Below are 20,240 nucleotides of genomic sequence, written 5' to 3'. Positions count from 1 at the left end.
TATCTGACAAAGTACTTGTATTAAAATTATAACAAAACATGGGGCGCCTGGGTGGCTCAGTCAGTTAAGCGTCTGCCTTCAGCTCAGGTCATGATGTCAGGATCCTGGGATCGAGCCCCACATTGGGCTCCCTGCTCAGCAGGGAGTCTGCTTCTCCCTCTGCCTCCCCCTGGCTTGTGCTCTCTCTCTCTCAAATAAATAAAATCTTTAAAAAAAATTATAACAAAACATGACTTTATACCACCAGAATGAGTAATATTAAAGAAACTGATAACGTCTAATGTTGGCAAACAAACAAATAGAACGCTAATACATTGCTGCTGGGAGAGTAAAATGGGCAACCACGTTGGAAAATAGTCTGGCAGATTCTTACCAAGTTAAACATATACCCTGTGACCCAGCTATTCTAATCCTATGTATCTACCCAAGAAAAATGAAAACATCTGTCCAGAAAAAGACTTGTACAGGAATGTTCCTAATAGTCCTGTTCTGGGGGCGCCTGGGTGGCACAGCGGTTAAGCGTCTGCCTTCGGCTCAGGGCGTGATCCTGGCGTTATGGGATCGAGCCCCCACATCAGGCTCCTCTGCTATGAGCCTGCTTCTTCCTCTCCCACGCCCCCTGCTTGAGTTCCCTCTCTCGCTGGCTGTCTCTATCTCTGTCAAATAAATAAATAAAATCTTTAAAAAAAAAAAAATAGTCCTGTTCTGAAACAACCCAAATGTTCATCAATATATGAACGAATAAACAAACTGTGGTATATTCATACAATGAAATGCTGCTCAATAATGAAAAGCAGTTACTAATTCACCCAAAAAAACAGATACACATCACAAACATGTTTAGCAAAAAAAGCAGAAACAAAAGAATACACACTATATGATCCATTTTTATGAAGTTCAAGAACTGGCAAAACTAATCTATGTTGATAGAAATCAAACCAGTGGTTGCCTCAGGCTTGACCTCGAAGGGCATAGAGGGAGTTTCTGGGATGATAATAGAGGTGATGGTTATATGGTTGTTTATACTGTCAGAACTCATTGAACTGTATCATCAGGATATGTGCATTTTACAGTATTTAAAATACTATTCAATTAAAAGAAAGAACTGAAGAGCTGAAAAAGATCAAAAGAAAGTGAGAAATACAGAAGATGGGCAAAGAAAATCTAACTTACATACAACAATAGGCCCCCAAAAAGAAAAATAAAGGGAAGAAAACAAATACTAAAAACTAAAATTCAGGGGCGCCTGGGTGGCACAGTCGTTAAGCGTCTGCCTTCGGCTCAGGGAGTGATCCCAGCGTTCTGGGATCGAGCCCCACATCAGGCTCCTCCGCTAGGAGTCTGCTTCTTCCTCTCCCACTCCCCCTGCTTGTGTTCCCTCTCTCGCTGGCTGTCTCTGTCAAATAAATAAAATAAAATCTTAAAAAATAAATAAATAAATAAATAATAAAAACTAAAATTCAAGAAAACCTCACTGAGGCAGGGCGATTTCTGGTGTTTTTGAGGACAAGTTAGAAGGCCAGTGAAATCTGAAAGCAGTAAGTAAGGAAGAAAGCAGCAAGAGTTGAGTTGAGGGGTATGGAGAGGACACATGTATAACCTTGCAGGCCATGTTCGAGATTTAGAATTTTATATAAAATGTGTTTGTAAAGCATTGGAAGTTGAGAGGGTAGTGACATTTAGGTTTCAGAAAAATAACTCTCACTACCGGGTAAATAACTTTAAAAGGAAAAAGGTGGTATAACAAAGACACTTCTTTTTTTTTTTTTTGAGAGAGAGAGAGAGAGAGGGCTCCACGCCCAGTGTGGAACCCAGCATGGGGCTTAATCTCATGACTCTGACATCATGACCTGAGCCGAAGTGAAGAGTTGGACACTTAACCCATTTTAATAAGTGGTCTAAATATGTAAGAAAAAACAGGAAAATAAAATCTAATACTGTATTAGCCTAAGATAAATGTATATTTAGTTTTAATAAAAGCACAAAAAGCTGGAAATGTTTCTTATTTTCCAAATACCTGAAATCTAGCCTACCTATCCCATCTGAGCTTTTTTTTTAAGTAGGCTCCACGCTGGGTGTGGAGCCCAACATGGGGCTTGAACTCATGACGCTGAGATCAAGACCTGAGCTGAGATCAAGAATTGGATGCTTAACCAACTAAGCCACCAAGGCGCCCCACCCATCTGAAATTTTTAATTTACTTGGTTAAATAGCACATATGCAATTGGCCCTCCCTATCAATCACTTCCATTTCCTTCTAGAAAGGTCCCTTTCCTTTGTTTTCTTTAATGTTCCCAGCAGACTGCAAAACAGAGAAATAGCCTTAGTAAGACTTTACAACCTAAGAAAGCTAATTCTGGAATTAATTCTTAGACTATGTGGTCTATGAATATTCCATGTTTGCAAAATGAAATAAACATTGTTCAGTGAGCTCTGATGCAGAAAAAGATACTTATACCTGTCTTTCTCTGATCCTGGAACTGTACCCGTATTGGTGGATCCAGGCACAGAAGCAATAGGGGTGCCAACAGTTCGAAGATTCTGGATTACAGATGACAAAAACTGCTGGCTAGCACTTTCATACAAATCAAAACAAATCTGATAAGCCATCAGAAGGTTGTCTTCCTTTACCAGTTTTTCTAAGATATCACTCACAGCTTGAGGATCATCTAAGAAAATTAAGCACTGAAATGCAGATAAAGAACAATTAATTAAATAATAATTGAAAACTGTGTCTACAAAATACTTAGTGACAAACAGTTAATAATATAGGAAACCTTAAAACATAAGCACAGACAAACTGGGGTTGACAAACTGTTCTAGCACTCCATTTCTTTCTTTTTTTAAAAAAAATTAATTTTAAATTTTAATTCCAATTCTAGCACTCCAATTCTGATCCTGGCACTAGACAAAGTTTTCCTTAAAATGGCATCTGTCTTCCACAAGAAAACCCATACAGATTATACTCACAGCTCCTAACACTGTGTCTGGCAATTAGCAGTACTCAATAACTGATAGGTGAATGAATCTTCGTTTCTTCAAATCTTATCTCTGTTTTATTCTCAAGTGTTCCTTAATTTGAATTTTCTGCTTAACCATAAATTGTAGGAGTCATTCATTCATTTAACACACATTGTATCATGCTGGACCAGAATAAAAGGTGACCATTTTGAAATATTTCTCTTATCACTCTTATGATCGGTCATATGTTTTAACAAGACTATCCAATAAATTTAGGATTTTTATTTTTTAAGAATTCAATTTAAATTGTTTCCTTAAAGTAGCTAGTAGCTAATTTCAAAATGAACACATTAATCAAAGTTATTACAAATTAAGAATAGGAAATAATGGAAACAAAATAAATGACCAATAATAGGGAAATGGTTAAGTAAGGCAAAGTACAATCACTAAATGACTATCGCACAGTTAAGAAAGAGTTCGAACAAAAGCTCGTGAAGACTTAGAACATGGGAAAATGCTAAAAATTGGAAGGACGTATATAATTGATATAGTTTGCCTCTGGAGAAAGGAACTTAGAGGAGTTAAGGAGTGGAAAGACTTTTCACTGTATACCCTTTGGTTCTTTTAAAATTTTGAATCACAAGAATGTACTATGACCTGTTCAAAAAAATATATTTTAAAATGTAAAAGTTTTAAAAAGTTTTGAAGGGACAAGAAATAAAACAGCTAAAAAGAAATAAAATTGCCTCTGAGGAATAAAACTGAAATACACAGGTGAGCAGAGGACTACTGTTTTTCATATAAGTTTTAAAACACAACTATAAAAAAAAAAACCTATTAAAAACTATTTAGAATATTTAGAAGCAAACAAAACTCCAAAAAGGTATATAGAGAAAAGTGAAAAAAAAATACACTAAAATGTTGACTTTGGGTGATATGATTTTTCTTTCAGCCTTTTCTATGTTTCAAACTTGCTTCAAAAATCATTTAAAAAAGGATGCATTACCCTAAATTTTAAAAATGTACAGAGGATGAAAATACATGAGAACATATCATAGTGAAAAAGTAACAAAACCTGTAATACAATGCTATGCTCTAAGCAGAATACAAAAATTTATACAGTATAATTGTTAAAAAGCAAACTTATGCACTTTCAGTCAACAAAATACAATGTAACCATTAAAAAGACATGTGCTAATAAATGAAAGAAAACATTATCTTTGAAAAAAGGCCTGGGGAAAGGGAAAGGTACACTTCGCATTTTTTGGAGCACCTTAATTTTTAAAAATGTGCAAGCAAATTCATACATGAAAAGAGATAAAACATACCCACGTTTTGGTTGCGGTTGGGTAATAAAACCAAAGATCATTTTTATACCCGAAACTCTTTTTAGAATGACACAACATAATACTGTTTTTATCTCTTCTTCTACCTTTTATTTTTTTTTAACCTAGTTTCTAAAATTTCTTTAAATGTTTGGAATACTTTCAAAATGTAAAAAGAATACATAGGATGCATTATTAACAAAAAACAATTTTTTAGTTTTGTAAGATTATTTCTTAACAGTAAAAAAGAATGTAAGTGTACATCTTAATCGTCACAGGCTGTGGTGAAGATCAACTGAGATACATGTATGAAACCATGAGAGTAACATAATGTAACGTAAGTACCTGACAAACATTGATGAAATCAGGCTTCTCCAAGTTCATGTAGATTTTAACTAGAACCCTTAGTACCTTATTCCGAAACTGTTTATTCTGCATTAAAGACATGCAGAGCTTGAGGCTATAAGCTAGCATTCCTGGGACATCATTCTGAAAGAGATAATTTCAAGATGCATCATTATCTGGTTACTGAACCATTGCATTTATTTAGAAATCAAATTATTTTAATCTACATTCTTTAATTATTTTTAAGCACCCGAAGATTTACCTGCAACTTAAACAACAGAACTTAAAAATCAACGTTTTAGATAAAAATCTTAAAAGAAAGTTACCTATTTGCCTGTTTTCATGAAAAATGGGTTGAAAACAATAGTTAATGATGATCCTGAATCCTCACTATGTGAACACAGAATACTATAAAAGAGTTGTGCTGTTAATTATTAAAAAAACGATACATGCAACTGTCCATATACCAAATGGCTATGTTTTTCATAAAACTGAAAACTGACTACTGAAGTCCTTCATCCTTCTGCTTCCAATCTTGCTAGTCCTCATGTCTTCCTGCCTTGCCTATACTTGATAGCCAGGAACATAGTATGATAGAATTATTCTCCAGCTCTGAGTGAAATTGTTGAAACTACTGAAACTATTCTCAAGCTTTAAGCACTGTCACATCTAGCTGGTGCTCCTCCTGAGGAAATTTTGACTCCAGACTATGTGTATCCTGCAGTTCTCCCAGTGTATTCAATATCTGGGATACCAACCTATTAAAGTTCTTCAACATGAACAAGTATATTGAAGAGCTACAGCAGTATTTCTCAAAAAAACAAGTTGTGACCCATTTGCGAAATCAACCTTATGGGACCAGCATTTTTGACTAAATACAATTTTAAAATATCAGTTACATCAGAAGTAGCGAAGGTAGGTACTGTTTCATAAAACTTAAGTTATATCTGTGTGCTCTGGGATGCAAACTAAGATGCGTTTCTTACTCTGCTTTGTTCTTTTTTTGAATGTTTGTCACCCTTTCACTTTATATTTTTATTTGCTCAACTGCCTATTTCTTCAGCAGATTGTTCCATTTGGGAAGGAACTTCGTTGGTGTTGTTTGCCACTACATCTCCAAAGTCTAGAACAGTGTCTGACATAGAGTAGACACTCAAAAAATATTTGAGTGAATGAAAACAAGTATTTTAATTCTATTCACATGAAGACAAGGAGAGGCTACAACTGCCCAAAAATGAAACCAAGTAAAAACAAGGTCCAATTCTATCACATTAGGTCACTCATTTATTTACTCATTTAAATCTTATCACTGCTGCTAAACACAGATGTTAATTACCAAATAACACAATTAATCACTATAGTGGTAAACCCTATGAAAAAACATAAGGCTCCAAGAGATTAACAGAAGATTTGGATCTAATCTTTACAGTAGGGGTAGAGGAGGGTATGGGTGCTGGGAATCGATGGATCTGTAAACAAGTAACTGCTGAGCTGAACTCTCAATCCTGAACAGGAATAAAGCAGGTAAAGAAAGGAAAGAGTATTTCTGGTAAGAGGAATGGAGCAGGGTACATCTAGGAACTGAGGAGAGGCCGCAGTACTGAGAGCCAGCTCATAGACAGGTGATGAGGCAGGCAAAGTGGGCATGAAAATCAAATGTCCATTTAACTCAGTCTTGTACCTTCCTGACCACTTCCTTACACTGACTTACTACAACTGTCATAATTATTGCAAAACACCCCCAAACCAAGAATCTATAGTTTTAGCCATAATAAATGCATTAAAATAGTTTATCAGTATAGGCTTTTAAAAAGGGCAGGATAATTAAAACAACTTCCCCATGCAAGACTTCAAAGGAATGAATGTGGTAAGATAAAAGCAGGTATTTGATGACCACAAAATACAGCCAAGGTTCATATACAAACATGAAAATAAAAATCTGGCAAAAGAGCACCTTATTATTAGATTACTCTTCACCACCCATGGTTTTTAGTTTTAATAACTTGCCTTGCCAATTCCCCATCAATAACAATCTCTAAAATCACGTCATCTACCTACCGACTCCAGTATAGTCTTCTCAAAGACATCCAGTCTCCGTGTCTCCAGAGCAATACCAATAGCCTGCTTATACTTGTGATCGTCTAGACAGCGCTGGAACATTTTATTTACAATGCCTTCCAATCTCTGGTCAATTGGTTTTTTTTCTCCTTCCGGCAAATCTGCATTTTCCACACATTGTTTGGTGTAGTGATCAATGCATTTTGCTATGAGGAAAATAAAATAATGAATCACCTTATAAATAGGGCTAAACTACTAGAAAAGACAAATGCCTTCATTTTTTAATCATAAAAACTTCTGGAATAACTATAGAGTAATAAGCAAATTTCAAAATTTTTAAATTCTAGAAGTTATACATTCAAATTAATACTATTCCCTTCATAACAGTTGTACTGGAGGGCTTACATACTAATTCCAATGAGGCTGACAGTATTCAAAACATTTCTACTTTGTATTATATTTTGACCAAAACTATATTACTCAACTGCATTGCTTACTAGACAGAGTTGGCTACAAATAGCTACTGTTTCACTTTCAAAAACAAATACTTGCCATTACTGAGGATATTAAAAAAGACCTCTTGTAACAATTATCACAGAGCAACAAATTATTAGACTTCTTCAAATTAGCTAAACTATTAGCTCACTGACAGTAGAGGCCATGTCTATATCATCCTTGTAAAATACTGGTGAATGACCTGAAATGTGCCACAGGTTCTAAAGGCAATTCCAAAGATTTCCAAAAACCTTTCCAATGGGGCGCCTGGGTGGCTTAATCGTTAAGCGTCTGCCTTCAGCTCAGGGCGTGATCCCAGGGTCCTGGGATCAAGCCCCACGTCAGGCTCCCTGCTCCACTGGGAGCCTGCTTCTTCCTCTCCCACTCCTCCTGCTTGTGTTCCCTCTCTCGATGGCTATCTCCCTCTCTGTCAAATAAATAAATAAAATCTTTAAAAAAAAAAACCCAAAAAACAAAACCTTTCCAGCAACTGTAGCAAATCTGTTGAAATACTGTCGCAAAGTAAGGTGGGTGAAATCCCCACCCCCACTGCCATTGCCAGCCTTAAAATTCACACAGTGGTATATACATGCATGATTTGGCTTTCACATTACACAATGATTTGGCTGAATGGGGAGGACAGGGCAACATACTGAAGGGGGCCAATAGCATACTTGTTGAGAAATATTTAAGTCTGTTTACAAATCACACAACTTTACAATCACACTTTAAACTTATATAGGAATAACCAATAAAGGGAATTCCCCTAAGCCTTCTTCCACCTTCATAAGGAAGATAAACAGCTACCCAAGTGAATGACATAAAATAGTTATACTCTCTATAACTCATTGACTTGTCTCTCTCCCTTTTAAAGAGAAGAAAGGGTCACAGACAAGATTAATTAGTTGCAAACTATAGCCCTGAGAAACAAATGATTTGAACTAGCATAAAGAATTACTGGCCCACTAGATGGCCCAAGCTAAATGGATCTGTATTTTGGGGGAAACAGAATCCTTTTATAAATTGGAATATATCACAGTCAGGGTCCATCCAGAAAGAACTATGCAGGTTTACATACAGTTAATAAGGATAAAGTGGCAGTCACAAAGTAGACCTTAAACAATTCTGGTTGCAGAAAATCTTTACCAGGCCGTAATATGGGCTTTTTAAACCAAATGTAGTTGAGGGAGGAAACAAAGGAAACCTACCCTATCAGAAAGGAACCTCAGAATTGTAACTGGGGAATTTTCCTTAAATTGTAAATGAAGGGGAAAAAATATACCTCCCAGGCTTCAAATGAGATTCATGCTTTCGCTTACCAGGTTTATGTCATAACTATATCACAGAATTTAGTCTCATTCCCAGCTGAAGTCTTTTTAGAAGAGAGAGAAAATTTACGAGTCTTGAATTTTCTGGATGTATAATATTCATTAAGATCCTAGGAAGCCTTTCCCAAATTCCATTTTGTGTATCCCCTCACAAATTTCACTAGCCTTCAAAACAATCCATTCTTTTTAAAAGATTTTATTTATTTATTTATTTAAGAGAGCATACGCAAGTGCAGGCAAAGGTGGAGAAGGGGGAGGGGAAGAGGGAGAAAGATTCTCAAGCAGGCTCCACGCTCAAGCTTGATCCTGCGACCCTGAGATCAAGACCTGAGCCAAAACCAAGAGTTGGACACTCAACTGACTGAACCCTGTTAGGTGCCCCCCAAACAATCCATTCTAAAAGTCCCTACAAAACTAGAAGGGTGAACCACACTGTCACACAAAGAAAAGCAACCAGAATTGGTCTGTTAATCAACAACTGCCTTCTACAAGCTAAAATGATAAATAGCATTTAGAGAGAGGGAAGGCATTTACCACCTCATAGCCCCTTACAGACCAACAGTCCTGTTTAAAACATGATTTGTAAAACAGTAACAATGCAAGCACTTGCACATCATTGTTGAAAAAATTATCAGTATTCTTAAAAAAAAAAAAAATCCTTGAAATAAGAGAAGAGAGGTTAAGTGTATTTAACTCTCCATTCCTAACTTGATACAGAGAAAGTGTTTCATGTTTCAAATGTTATGGCCCATTCTTTAAAAACCACTTGTTCTTTCCATAGGATTCATAGATGAAAACTCCAATTCAATGAGCCCCCAACAGCAGTAAGTTACTTGCAACATTTTCACACCACCATGGCAAAAACTTTAAAACCACGAATGCAAAATTCTAGTTAGAACATCAGAGACATTTGAAAGTATCCCTTTGGACCACCCTGTGCAGCACTTTCCAATTTCTGAAAGACAATAACAAATTTCTCCTTTTAAAGGTTCAAGTGAATAGTGCAGACCTCTTCTAAATCAGCAATTCAAAAAAATATCGATACTGCACAACACTGAGAGAACACACCCTTGTACTCTTTGTAACTATGACTGAAAGCTTGATACTCCTACAGACTTGTCTGAAGGGTATGTAGTCCGTTCTTTCACCTACTAGATCAGGAGTTTTCAAACATTTTTTAAAGCTACAAATCTTTGAACAAAACATTACATAGTTACAGTTTAATTTACAAGATAGAAAGCCCAAAGTCTTGCCAGTATGCTATCCCCCATTTCAAAAATAAAGAAACAAATGAGAAAATGATGGTTGCTAGTAGAAACAATAAGGATTGTGAAGTAAGCCTGAGTTTTAAATTCTGACCCTATTTAATAGTCGTGTCTCTCATCATCTCGCAACCCGAGTTTTTATCATTCGTAAAACAGGGATAGCGCCTTCCTCACGAGGATAGCGCAGAATGAGTGGCACAGTGCCTAGCACAATGGAGATAGTCAATAGTGGTTTCTGGTATTAGAGCTGTCATTTAGTTCGTTACTGATAATCTAATTTTTTCATAGAACAGAATGCTCATTAGAGTAACAATAACCATAACCTAAGATAACTACCTTTGTGTTGATTAGGCTGTTTCTGAATAATTTCTTAGATTCATTCTTAAAGTGTTTTGTGAGGCGAGTGTCTTCACTGTTACTATTACTAATGTTACTGTTCATTACGTCAAAAAATAATAAATCACAAAACTGGAAGGCAGATCTAAAAACTCAGCTTGCATAAGATTATAGGATTGTGAACTTCCAATTAAAATTAAATTTGGCAACAGCAAGAATTCAGAAAAAAAATGTTATATGCACTATAGCAAGAAAGAAGCCAAGACAAAGCTTTACCAGATGGAAAATAATTACCTATAATAGTCTCCACATATTCAGAGTTATCATTGACATTGAAGAGGTCACCAGCTCCAAGTGCATAATTCAGAGATTCCTCAAAAGCCCCAAGATGATAAAATACCTTAGACGCCACTAAGGCCGCAAACTGCCGACTCCGAAAACCTTCATCTTCATACAAAACTTCTCTGAAAGAAATTAGGAATTATAAGCCTAGCTCAAACTGGTCTTCCTTAAAAATCCCAAATCTATTTAATAGCAGCAAATTCCTAAATGAACTAATAAGCTACATGACCCACACCCACAGAGAATTAGTTGATCTACTTTAATACAATTTATAGAAATAAAATAATTTCTTACATTTTATCTACAGACTCAGAAATTTCTGCCCAGAAGTCATTGACAACTGCATTCAATTTGTGTAGTGCAAATTCCTGTAGAAGATAAAAATAAAATTTGACTTACCATTACAATTTTTTACAAAAAAAAAGTTTCTGACAAATCCATGGCCAAGTTCTCAATCATTACTAAAATTTTTAATCTATGACAAATACAAAAAATTACTGACTTATGTTTTCTCTTGGGTTTACAGATTTCCTTTCTGTTTTTAATCATAAAACATCAGACTAGCCATAGTTCGTTCCTTATCATAATGAACATCTTTCTTCTCTGTATATACAAGATTAATTACTGGATATAAATGAATTCAGGTGTGTAGAGTCACTTTAAGCATGTTCCAAATTTTAGTCAAATACAAATAATTTAAAAATATGTGATGCAGAAGAAACAATTTTTTGTTTCTTTGATAAAGAAACAAGGGTGGGCAGGGAGTGTTCTTGTGCCATACTGAGAATTATTTACCTTCGCTTCGTAAAACTCTAGGGAAAACCAACTGCTATTGCCAAAATACTGTCCTTTGGGGCTAGATTTGAATGGGTATAGACTGGGTAAGATAGCTATTTTAAATGATGGAAAATACACAAATATGACTAAATTCAGAGTTTCACAGCACTCATTAATCCCAGTTAATTGTTCTTCAACTCATACCTTAAGCTGTGGTTCTTCCTCATCCAGAAGAGAAATAATTCCAGCTATGAGACAAAAGGTATGTCATGATTATGAAGCATATTCTAAGATAGAAGATACTGCTTAGTCAAAAACACATCACAATTGGAAAAAAACAAGTATTTTTTGAGGAGTGATTTCACTAGAAGAATGATTATTCTTTAAAATTGTAAATGTTTATATTTGGAAGTTTACAAATTGTGCTATCAAACCCTCATGACACCACAAAACCACATTATTTGCCAAATTCAATGGTTTTCAAAGTGCAGTCCTTGAACCCATTAGAATTAGCATTATCTGGGAATTTGTTAAAAACGCAAATTCTTGGTCCTATCCTAGATCTACTGAATTAGAAACTGTGGGGAGGGGGTCCAGTTATGGGATGACAAGTTTTCCTTGTGATACAGATACTACAGTTTGAGAATCTTTGGCCTAGTTTACTCATCAAAATGGGAAACTTTCCCAGATAATTTTAGAAAACACTTATCCACACAAAATAAACCAAGAGTTATAAAATTATTTACCAAAAAAAGGGTGTAGTCATCAACTCAACAGCATAAAAAAATCAATTATTTCAAGATGCCTATATTAAGGCACCTTCTTTATATCACAAGTAACCTAGAAGGTATGTTAAATGATGAGTAATCTTACTTGTTCTGACTTCCAACTACCCAAGCACAATGTTTCCCACATGACCTTGAGGTGTTAGCACACACTGGAAAGTGAAGGAAACTATCCTCTCCAAAAGAAGACATCTTGAAATATAGTCATATGCCAAAGGGATGATTGGAAAAAATATAAGGAAATTACTGTACTTAGACCCAAAAGAAACAAAACAAAACAAAAAAACAAAGAAAACTAAACTGTTTCTCAGATACATGTTTTCTATATACATCTTAACATCATTCTGCAACACTGAATTCAAACTGTGAGTTGAGGGGTGCCTGGGTGGCTTAGCCGGTTAAGTGTCTGCCTTCAGCTCAGGTCATGATCCCAGGGTCACAGGATCAAATCCTGCACTAGGCCCCTTGCTTGGCAGGGAGTCTACTTCTCCCTCTTCCTCTGCCTGATGCTCCCCCTGCTTGAGCTCTCTGTGTCAAATAAATAAATAAATAAATAAAATTTTAAAAAAAGAAAAAAGAAACTGTAAGTAGATTAAAAAGTGTCAAGACAATTTTACCTAGGAGATGTAGCCATTTTTAATAGGTAAGTGTAGGTTTGCCAAGTAGCTCCAGAAGTCTTTAGAGAGCCATACAGGAAAGGATACAACATTAAGCCAACAAAACTACACCATGGTGTTGGCTATGGGATACTACTATTCTGAAAGCATAAAAGCAGACAGAAAGAACTTCTTGGTACTCCAGTTTGGTATGACAAATCCAGAACAAAGAGGCTAAACTGACAGAAGGCAGAGAAGACAGATTGCAAAATGTAATGGGGGGTCGGGGGGATGGTGAGCTAGTGATACGGAATAGCTGATAGACAAGGATGCTTTAAATGTGGAACAGATCATAAGCAGCAGAACACTTCATGAACATACTAAAAATGCTACCCATTGCCTATCATCAATCAATGGTGTGTCTGAACTGCTTTTACTTTTTAAGAGATGAAGAAATTTTTTTATACTCTCCTGTTTGGTATTACTTATGACTAATTTGTTACATGGTTGTCCTGGCTTAGAAATGCAGCTTTTCTTCATGGAACACAACTAAATCAAATACTCTAAACTCCATACACAATTATTTCCCATCTTAAAAATAAAATAGAACTTTCCTTCAGATGGGGGAAGAGGGAGGTATACAAAGAATGTGAAAAGTTTAGGATGTTAGAAAAATCTCTTCTGCCATAATAAAAAGTGAGCAGACATTATCTAAACTTGTTCAATCAGTTTACAGTAATACTTGGATGTTATTTATAAATATGAAAGTATGTTCCACAAGAAACAGCTTAAAAGTTGAAAATGGCTGTCTCCAGGGATGAGGAAGAGGAAAGAGGAGTGGGGGATTACTATTTTAAAGCTTTTTAGCATAATTTCCCTTTATGTGCCTATATGATGTTTAAAAAAACCACAAAAACCCACTCAATCTCACATCTCTCTCCTGTAACCACCTATCTCTATCTCTCCACTCCCTTTTGTGGACTAATCTTTTGAAAAACTTAACAGTACGTGTTCACCTTATTCACCACTGTGTTCTTAGTGCCTAGCAAGTGACTAGAGAACAAATGAATTAATTAACTGATGAATCCACACCAAAACTGTGAAGTTAGCCTGTTTAGCACCTGGGACAGATCCTAAGCCATTGCGAGCCACAGGACAGGAAACAAGGTGACAAAAGGTTCTGAGCAAAGGCTGGTAAGTAATCCAGTAAATATAACAAATACACTCACCACAAATATACTAAGTTTCCACAGAGTCTCAGAGTAAGGCCTCAAAGATCATTAGTCTTGCCACTCTCAATTGGTTTAAATTCTTTCTATTATATTCCCACTAAGTGCTTTTTCAGCCTCTCCTTAAAATACTCTAGGGATTAATTTATTGATTTCATTAGTTGAGTCCTTCGTTCTAAATATACTTCTGAACTTCTACTATCTGCTAGGCAGTGCTCTAAGAATTATGAAAACAACAAGTCTGCCACCCAAAATTGTACCAGAAAGACAGTAATCAGGTAAGTAAACAAAGTAATCATAGGATTGTGATGAAGGGAGGGGACAACTAAGGGGAAGAGAGGCGGGCAGTATATTTTAAAAGAATGATCAGGAAAGACTAACATTGGAACTAGAACTAAAGATTGAGAAGCTAAGGGAAAACTTAAGGAAAAAGAGTCTAGAAAGAGGAAACAGGATGTGCAAGAATCCTGAGGTTAGGAGGGAAACTGACATATTCAAGGAACAGAAAGAAGGCCAGTATGAATAGGATGTAGTTAAGTGACGAAGAGAGTAGTATAAGACAAAGCAGAACTTACAATCATGTTAAGTCTTTGGTTAAAAGTTTGGATTTTATTCTAAACACAAACGAAATCCCTAGAGATTTTAAGCAAAAAAATGACATGTGATTAAAGTTTGAAAAAAATTACTGACTACAACAAGAATGGACTGTATGAAGATAACAGTGGAAAAAACAAAATCTTGAGGCTGTTACAGAAACCCAGGCAAAAGGTAAAGTGGTCTGGGCTAATAAGCTGTAGCAATGGTTGGATACGAAACAGAATGGGGCCTACATTTACAAGTGGCAAGAAACTTCATACTTATTTTACCTTTAGAGAGCTGTGACTGGTAAACCTCCTTCCTATTTGAACTAAAATTCATCTTATTTATATCCCTTGGGGACAAAAGTCTAATTCCAGGTACAGGTGACAGCCCTGAAAATGGCTTTTATGTCTCTAGGGTCTCCATCAAGTCCTTTCAGCAATCCTCACAAATACACGGGTTTCAGCTTCTTACAAGTTAGTTTGATCACCAGTGTGTTCACAACAAAATACTTGTGGACAAGCGTAGATAAAACAGGACGAGAAAAGGGTGTGTGAAGGAAAGCAAAAAAACACCAAAGCTGTGGACAGCTATATGCAAATCGATGGGGGGGGGAGGCTGAAAAAATCTCCACTGGATCTTTACAGCTTATCCCCTTTCAAATGTCATTACCCGAAACTACATATGCAATGGTTAAGTGTATTAAACCTGCTCCGCACACCCATGAATTCTTTCTTCAATGCAGACTATTTACTGAGCACCTAGGCTTCCAAACCATAGATAGATTATCAGTATAATGCAGGCTCTGGGCGCTGTCCTCACCGAACACAAAAGTTCTCTGGGCGCTTGAGCTGAATACTCTTGGAATAGCCCTAGAAACAACCCGCCTCAAATGTAATTTCAGATTTGATTCCAAGGAGAATAGAGCTAGAACCAGGTCCTGAGCACTTATGTAGTAGTCAGGCTGCCTTACCGGCCGACCGCACAGGGGGCCATCCCATCCTAACCATCTACAAGGAAGCGCTGGGATCAGACGGCCCCACAGGGCCAACTTCGGGAGGGACAGAATTGAGGAAGCCCCTCCCCGGGGGTCGGAGAAGGGCCCCAAAAAGCCCCTCGGGTCCGGGCACGGGGGTGTGACTGTGGAGGGATGCCCAGGAGGCCGACCCCGCGCGATTCCCCCGAGCCGGAGGTCGTCGCCGGGCCCTCAGAGAGGCCGGACCAGACTGCCAGCCCCCGGGCCGGGGGTGGGCCGTGGGCAGCGAGGGGCCGCGCAGGCCGGCGCTCCGCCGGGAGGTGCCCAGTCACCGGCCCTGACTCAGCTAAAAGCCGGCGTGGCGGCTCCTCCCTTTCGGGGCCGGCACCGGTCGCACTCACCAGCTGAAGTGATCATGGCTGCGTCCCGCACGCGCCCGCCCGCTCGCTCGCCGTCCCGGCCGCGCCGTGTATCTGTCAGCTCCGGGCCTGTCCGCTCCGCTGCGCCTCCTCGCTCCCCCGGTGCGGTGCTCAGTCAGTAGCCTTCTCAGGCCGCCGGCTCGCTTCTCTTCCAGGACCCCGCCCGCCCCGGGGCTGCCCGCCGCTCCGCCTGCCGCTCGCCGCGAATTCTGTCCGCGGCCTGCGGTTTTCTGCGCCGCCACCGCCGCCTCGGCCCTCGCAAAAGGGTGCACGGAGAGCTCCATGTTTTCTCTGACCTTCCTCGACGTTCTGCTCTCCCGCTGGGGCGCGGACTCTCCTGGGTACCTGCGACCAGGCTTCAGAATAGCCACCCCCAGAGGGAGGACCCCATTATCACCCGCCATTGCTCAGAGAAAGCGTTCGCGGGCAGGTGCTCGTGGTGTTCGCAGCGCCACCTGCTGCTTGGGCGGTCTCTCTGTACCATTCCCCGCCCGCCCGCCCACCAAACACCGTGGGGGGAGGAGTAAGGCAAAGAGGGTTTTCTTAGAAAAATGAGTTTCAAAGTTTTTAAAAGAGCAGAACCCATCTTCAAAAGAAATCCTCACAGAAATGCTTTATTATCATAATGAACCCTAAGTAATCACTGGTTTATAATAAAATTGAACAATGAGAATTTTTGTGTTACTTTTGGAATAGTTAATACCGTATGTCGCTTAAAAGAAGTGTGAGAAGATACTGAGGGGCGCCTACGTGGCTCAGTCGGTTAAACGTCTGCGGCTCAGATCATGATCCCAGAGTCCTGGGACTGAGCCCCAAGACTGGCTCCCTGCTCAGCGGGGAGTCTGCTTCTCCTTCTCCCTCTGCTTCTCTCCCCAACTTGTACGGTCTCTCTCTCTCAAATAAATAAATAAATAAATAAATAAATAAAATCTTCAAAAAAATTATATACAGTGAAAGTGTTCCACAGGAAAAAAAGAGCTGCTCATTCTTGCCTTCCACTTGTCTAATTCTTCTTTCCCCCCATAGCAACAGCTTCTTGGTATTTCTTTTTTCCTAAAGATTTTATTTTATTTTATTTTATTTATTTTATTTTATTTTATTTTATTTTATTTTATTTTATTTTATTTTATTTGAGAGAGAAATAGCACTAGAGAGACTGAGAGAGAGAAACAGCACTAGAGAGAGTGAGCGCGAGTGGGAGGAAACGTACAAGGAGAAGGAGAAGCAAGTTCCCTGCTGAGCTGGGAGCCCTCCGTAGGGTTGGATCCCAGGAGCCCAGATTGTGACCTGAGCTGAAGGCAAATGTCCAATCAACTGAACCACCCAGCCACCCCTCTTGGGTTTTGATACGTCTAATTTGAAATGACAGTTGTGATGGCCATTTGCAGTGGTATACCAGCTTCAATAGCCAATTTACTTCAATAGTCAGTATTGAGAAAGCTTTGACAAAGATTAGAGACAGATGGTGGTGTTTTTAAGCCACTAGCCTTGCGCCATGAAGCTACTCATCGATTGGATAGCAATTACTAAAGATTATTTCTGAAAAAAAAAAAAAGATTATTTCTGAGACCCTGGGAAAACAATGTAACCTACTGGAGGAAGCAATATTTTGTGGTTGAATTAATACTTTGTTGATAACACATTGGAGTGTATGTGTGAATTTTTTAAAAATTAGTATTCTAAAGCTAAGGTGGTTAAAATATATCAAATATAATTATTAAACACTTCCGAAGAACCTGTAGCTCAGATTGAAAGGCACTGCTCTGGGAGGTGTGCACAAAATTAAACAGATATCTGGGAGTATCATTTTACAGAGGCACTTTGGCCAATCCCTCATATGAAGACACTTGTATGCCTGAAACTTCTAGAGGACTCACACATAACAGGTGATGGAAATGAGTGGAGCAGGCAGAGGGTAAGGAAATACTAGATCAGCAGGATGGTGAGTGGCAACTAAGTGTCAGGGAGGCAGGAGGGGGTGGTGGTGACAGTGCCAAAATGAAGAATGAGTGCCCCACTGAAAGAGAGCAGTGGAAACTCCTCTCCTGCAGTGTTGCTGTGCAGAACTGTAGGACTACCGGGGCACCTGGGTGGCTCAGTCAGTTACACATCTGTCTCTTGATTTTGGCTCGGGTCATGATGTCAGGGTTATGAGATCGAGCCCCGCCTGGTTGAGATTCTCTCTTAAAAAAAAAAAAAAAGTAGGACTACTGTTGTGAAGTCTTATGATTTTTCCAAGAAAAGCTAGAAATCAGAATTTCATGTGAAATCTTCCAAATTTTAAATGGTGGTAACTTGGGTGAAGTGGATGAAGGTGATCAAAAGGTATAAACTTCCAGTTATAAGATAAATAGTTCTGTTCATCTGAAGCTAATGTATAATTGTGTGTCAACTATGCTCCAATTAAAAAAAAAAGTCCTGAGAATGTAATGTACAGCATGGTGATTACAGTTAATAATATCATATTGTATATATGAATGTTGCTGAGAGAGAATGTCTTAAAAGTTCTTTTTTTTTTTTAAATTTATTTATTTATTTGACGCAGAGGGAGAGAGAGAAGCATAAGCAGGAGGAGCTGCAGAGGGAGAGGGAGAAGCAGGCTCCCTGCTGAGACCGACACGGGGCTTGATCCCAGGACCCTGGAATCATGACCTGAGCTGAAGGCTGACGCTTAAGTGACTGAGCCACCCAGATACCCCAAAAGTTCTTTTTTTAAAGATTTATATATTTATTTTAGAGAGAGAAAAAGAGACAGCACATGATTGGTTGGGCGAGGGGCAGAGGAAGAGAACGAGAGAATCTCGAGCAGACTCCCCACTGAGAGCAGACCTGGCAAGATATGGGGCTTCATCCCATGACCCCAAGATCGTGACCTGAGCTGTAATCAAGAGTCTGCTCCTTACCCACCCACGTGCCCCAAATCTCAAAAGTTCTAATCACAAGAAAAAAAAATTGTAGTGATGCAGTGATGGATGTTAACCAAACTTATTGTGGTAAGCATTCTCCAATATATAGATATACCAAGTCACTATGTTGTACACCTAAAACTAACACAATGTTATGTATCAATTATATCTCAATAAAAAAAATGTTGGGGGGCACCTGGGTGGCTCAGTCAGTTAAGAATGAGACTCTTGATTTCGGCTCAGGTCATGATCTCGGGTCATGGGATCAAGCCCTGCTTCAGGCTCTGCACTACGTGTGGAGCCTGCTTAAGATTCTCTCTCTTCCTCCCCCCCTTCATGCACTCTCAATCTCTCTCTAAAATAAATAAATAAATAAATAAATAAATAAATAAATAAATAAATAAATGTTGGGAATTAATTCAAAATGTTTTAAAACAAGAGAAGGCCCATTGCCATGTCTGCTCTTCAGAGGGAAGACATTCTCTATGAGAGAATGATCATGTCTCTGGCTTGGATACCGTGCTTTTAACTTCCACAAAGCCCCATGGGAACCCTGTGAGGGGCCCCTCTCTTCTTGTGGATTCTGCTCTTCCACTTGGATGGCTGTTCCAGGCCTGAGGTTTCCTCCTCTCCATTTAACTGAGTACTGTTTAGTCACAGCGATCTCTTCAAAACTCAACTCTGACCACTGCCTCTGCTCCTTGAAACCCTCAGCCCTCATCCTGGGCTCTATCCTTATGTTTTGTTCTTCTGAATTTCTGTCCAAAGCCTTTGTCTCACTCCCCATTCTCCCTGTGAGAGATCAATGCCTCCCAATGCTATGGACAAAATGGTGGCTCCTAAAATGTATCCTGCAGACCCATCCTCTCTCTGGAGCACCAGGTTCACACGCTTACCATACATCTCTGCTTGATACACCTTAACTCAACAACCTCAAAGCTCCATGCTTGTCTCCTGCCTTGATCTGGGTGTGGTGAAAGGCACCCAACAGCTACTGAAGCAGGGCCCCGGGACACATGACTATTCACTTCCACTCACCTGGTCTGTACCAGCTCTGGTCTGTACCTAATGTCTGCCGCATCAGCCCAGTTCCCATTTCCCAGCAGTCTCGGCTCCCCCTCTTCTTTCCTGGCTGCAACAGCTTCCAACAACTTTGACTTCCTGCTCACCATCTCAGGATTCTCCAGTCCATCCTTCACAGCCAACGAGAAACACAATAAAAAACAAGGAAGACAAGGACTCTCTCCTCCAAGACGTTCACCCAACCCTGCCTACCCTCAATCCTTACGTCCCAACCCTCTGTCCTGGCATGCCACGTTCCAGCCATCTGGAACCACTGCAGCTCCCGGAGTGGTCATGCAGCACGTATCTCGTCTCTGACCTTGGTATTTGCTCTTCTCTCTGTCTTCCTCTCCCTCTCCCTCCAGCTACCAAGCAGGTCCTCCTTCGGGTAGGCCTTTCTTGACCACCCCACTATGTGCCCCTTACAGCCTTTACTCCACACAGCTATTGTCCTGT

At 39.0% G+C, this 20,240-nt stretch overlaps 1 protein-coding gene across 2 annotated transcripts in view; it reads right to left on the bottom strand.

The window, feature by feature from the left end:
• The window catches only part of PSMD1 (proteasome 26S subunit, non-ATPase 1), a 90,295-nt gene extending 74,318 nt beyond the window's left edge, over positions 1 to 15,977 (bottom strand). For both annotated transcript variants that reach the window (XM_011222659.3, XM_002917439.4), the window contains exons 1-7: positions 15,799 to 15,977; positions 11,437 to 11,480; positions 10,750 to 10,823; positions 10,408 to 10,577; positions 6,690 to 6,895; positions 4,632 to 4,775; positions 2,459 to 2,685 (exon numbers count right to left, since the gene is read on the bottom strand). In XM_011222659.3, the coding sequence (XP_011220961.1) occupies positions 2,459 to 2,685; positions 4,632 to 4,775; positions 6,690 to 6,895; positions 10,408 to 10,577; positions 10,750 to 10,823; positions 11,437 to 11,480; positions 15,799 to 15,814 (881 nt within the window). In that variant the 5' untranslated portion in view covers positions 15,815 to 15,977. The remainder of the gene's footprint in view (positions 1 to 2,458; positions 2,686 to 4,631; positions 4,776 to 6,689; positions 6,896 to 10,407; positions 10,578 to 10,749; positions 10,824 to 11,436; positions 11,481 to 15,798) is intronic.
• Positions 15,978 to 20,240: the final 4,263 nt, after the last annotated feature.

This window comes from Ailuropoda melanoleuca, chromosome 2, assembly GCF_002007445.2.
Source record: "Ailuropoda melanoleuca isolate Jingjing chromosome 2, ASM200744v2, whole genome shotgun sequence".
Classification (NCBI taxonomy): domain Eukaryota; kingdom Metazoa; phylum Chordata; class Mammalia; order Carnivora; family Ursidae; genus Ailuropoda; species Ailuropoda melanoleuca.
This window is presented reverse-complemented; position numbering and strand designations above follow the sequence as displayed.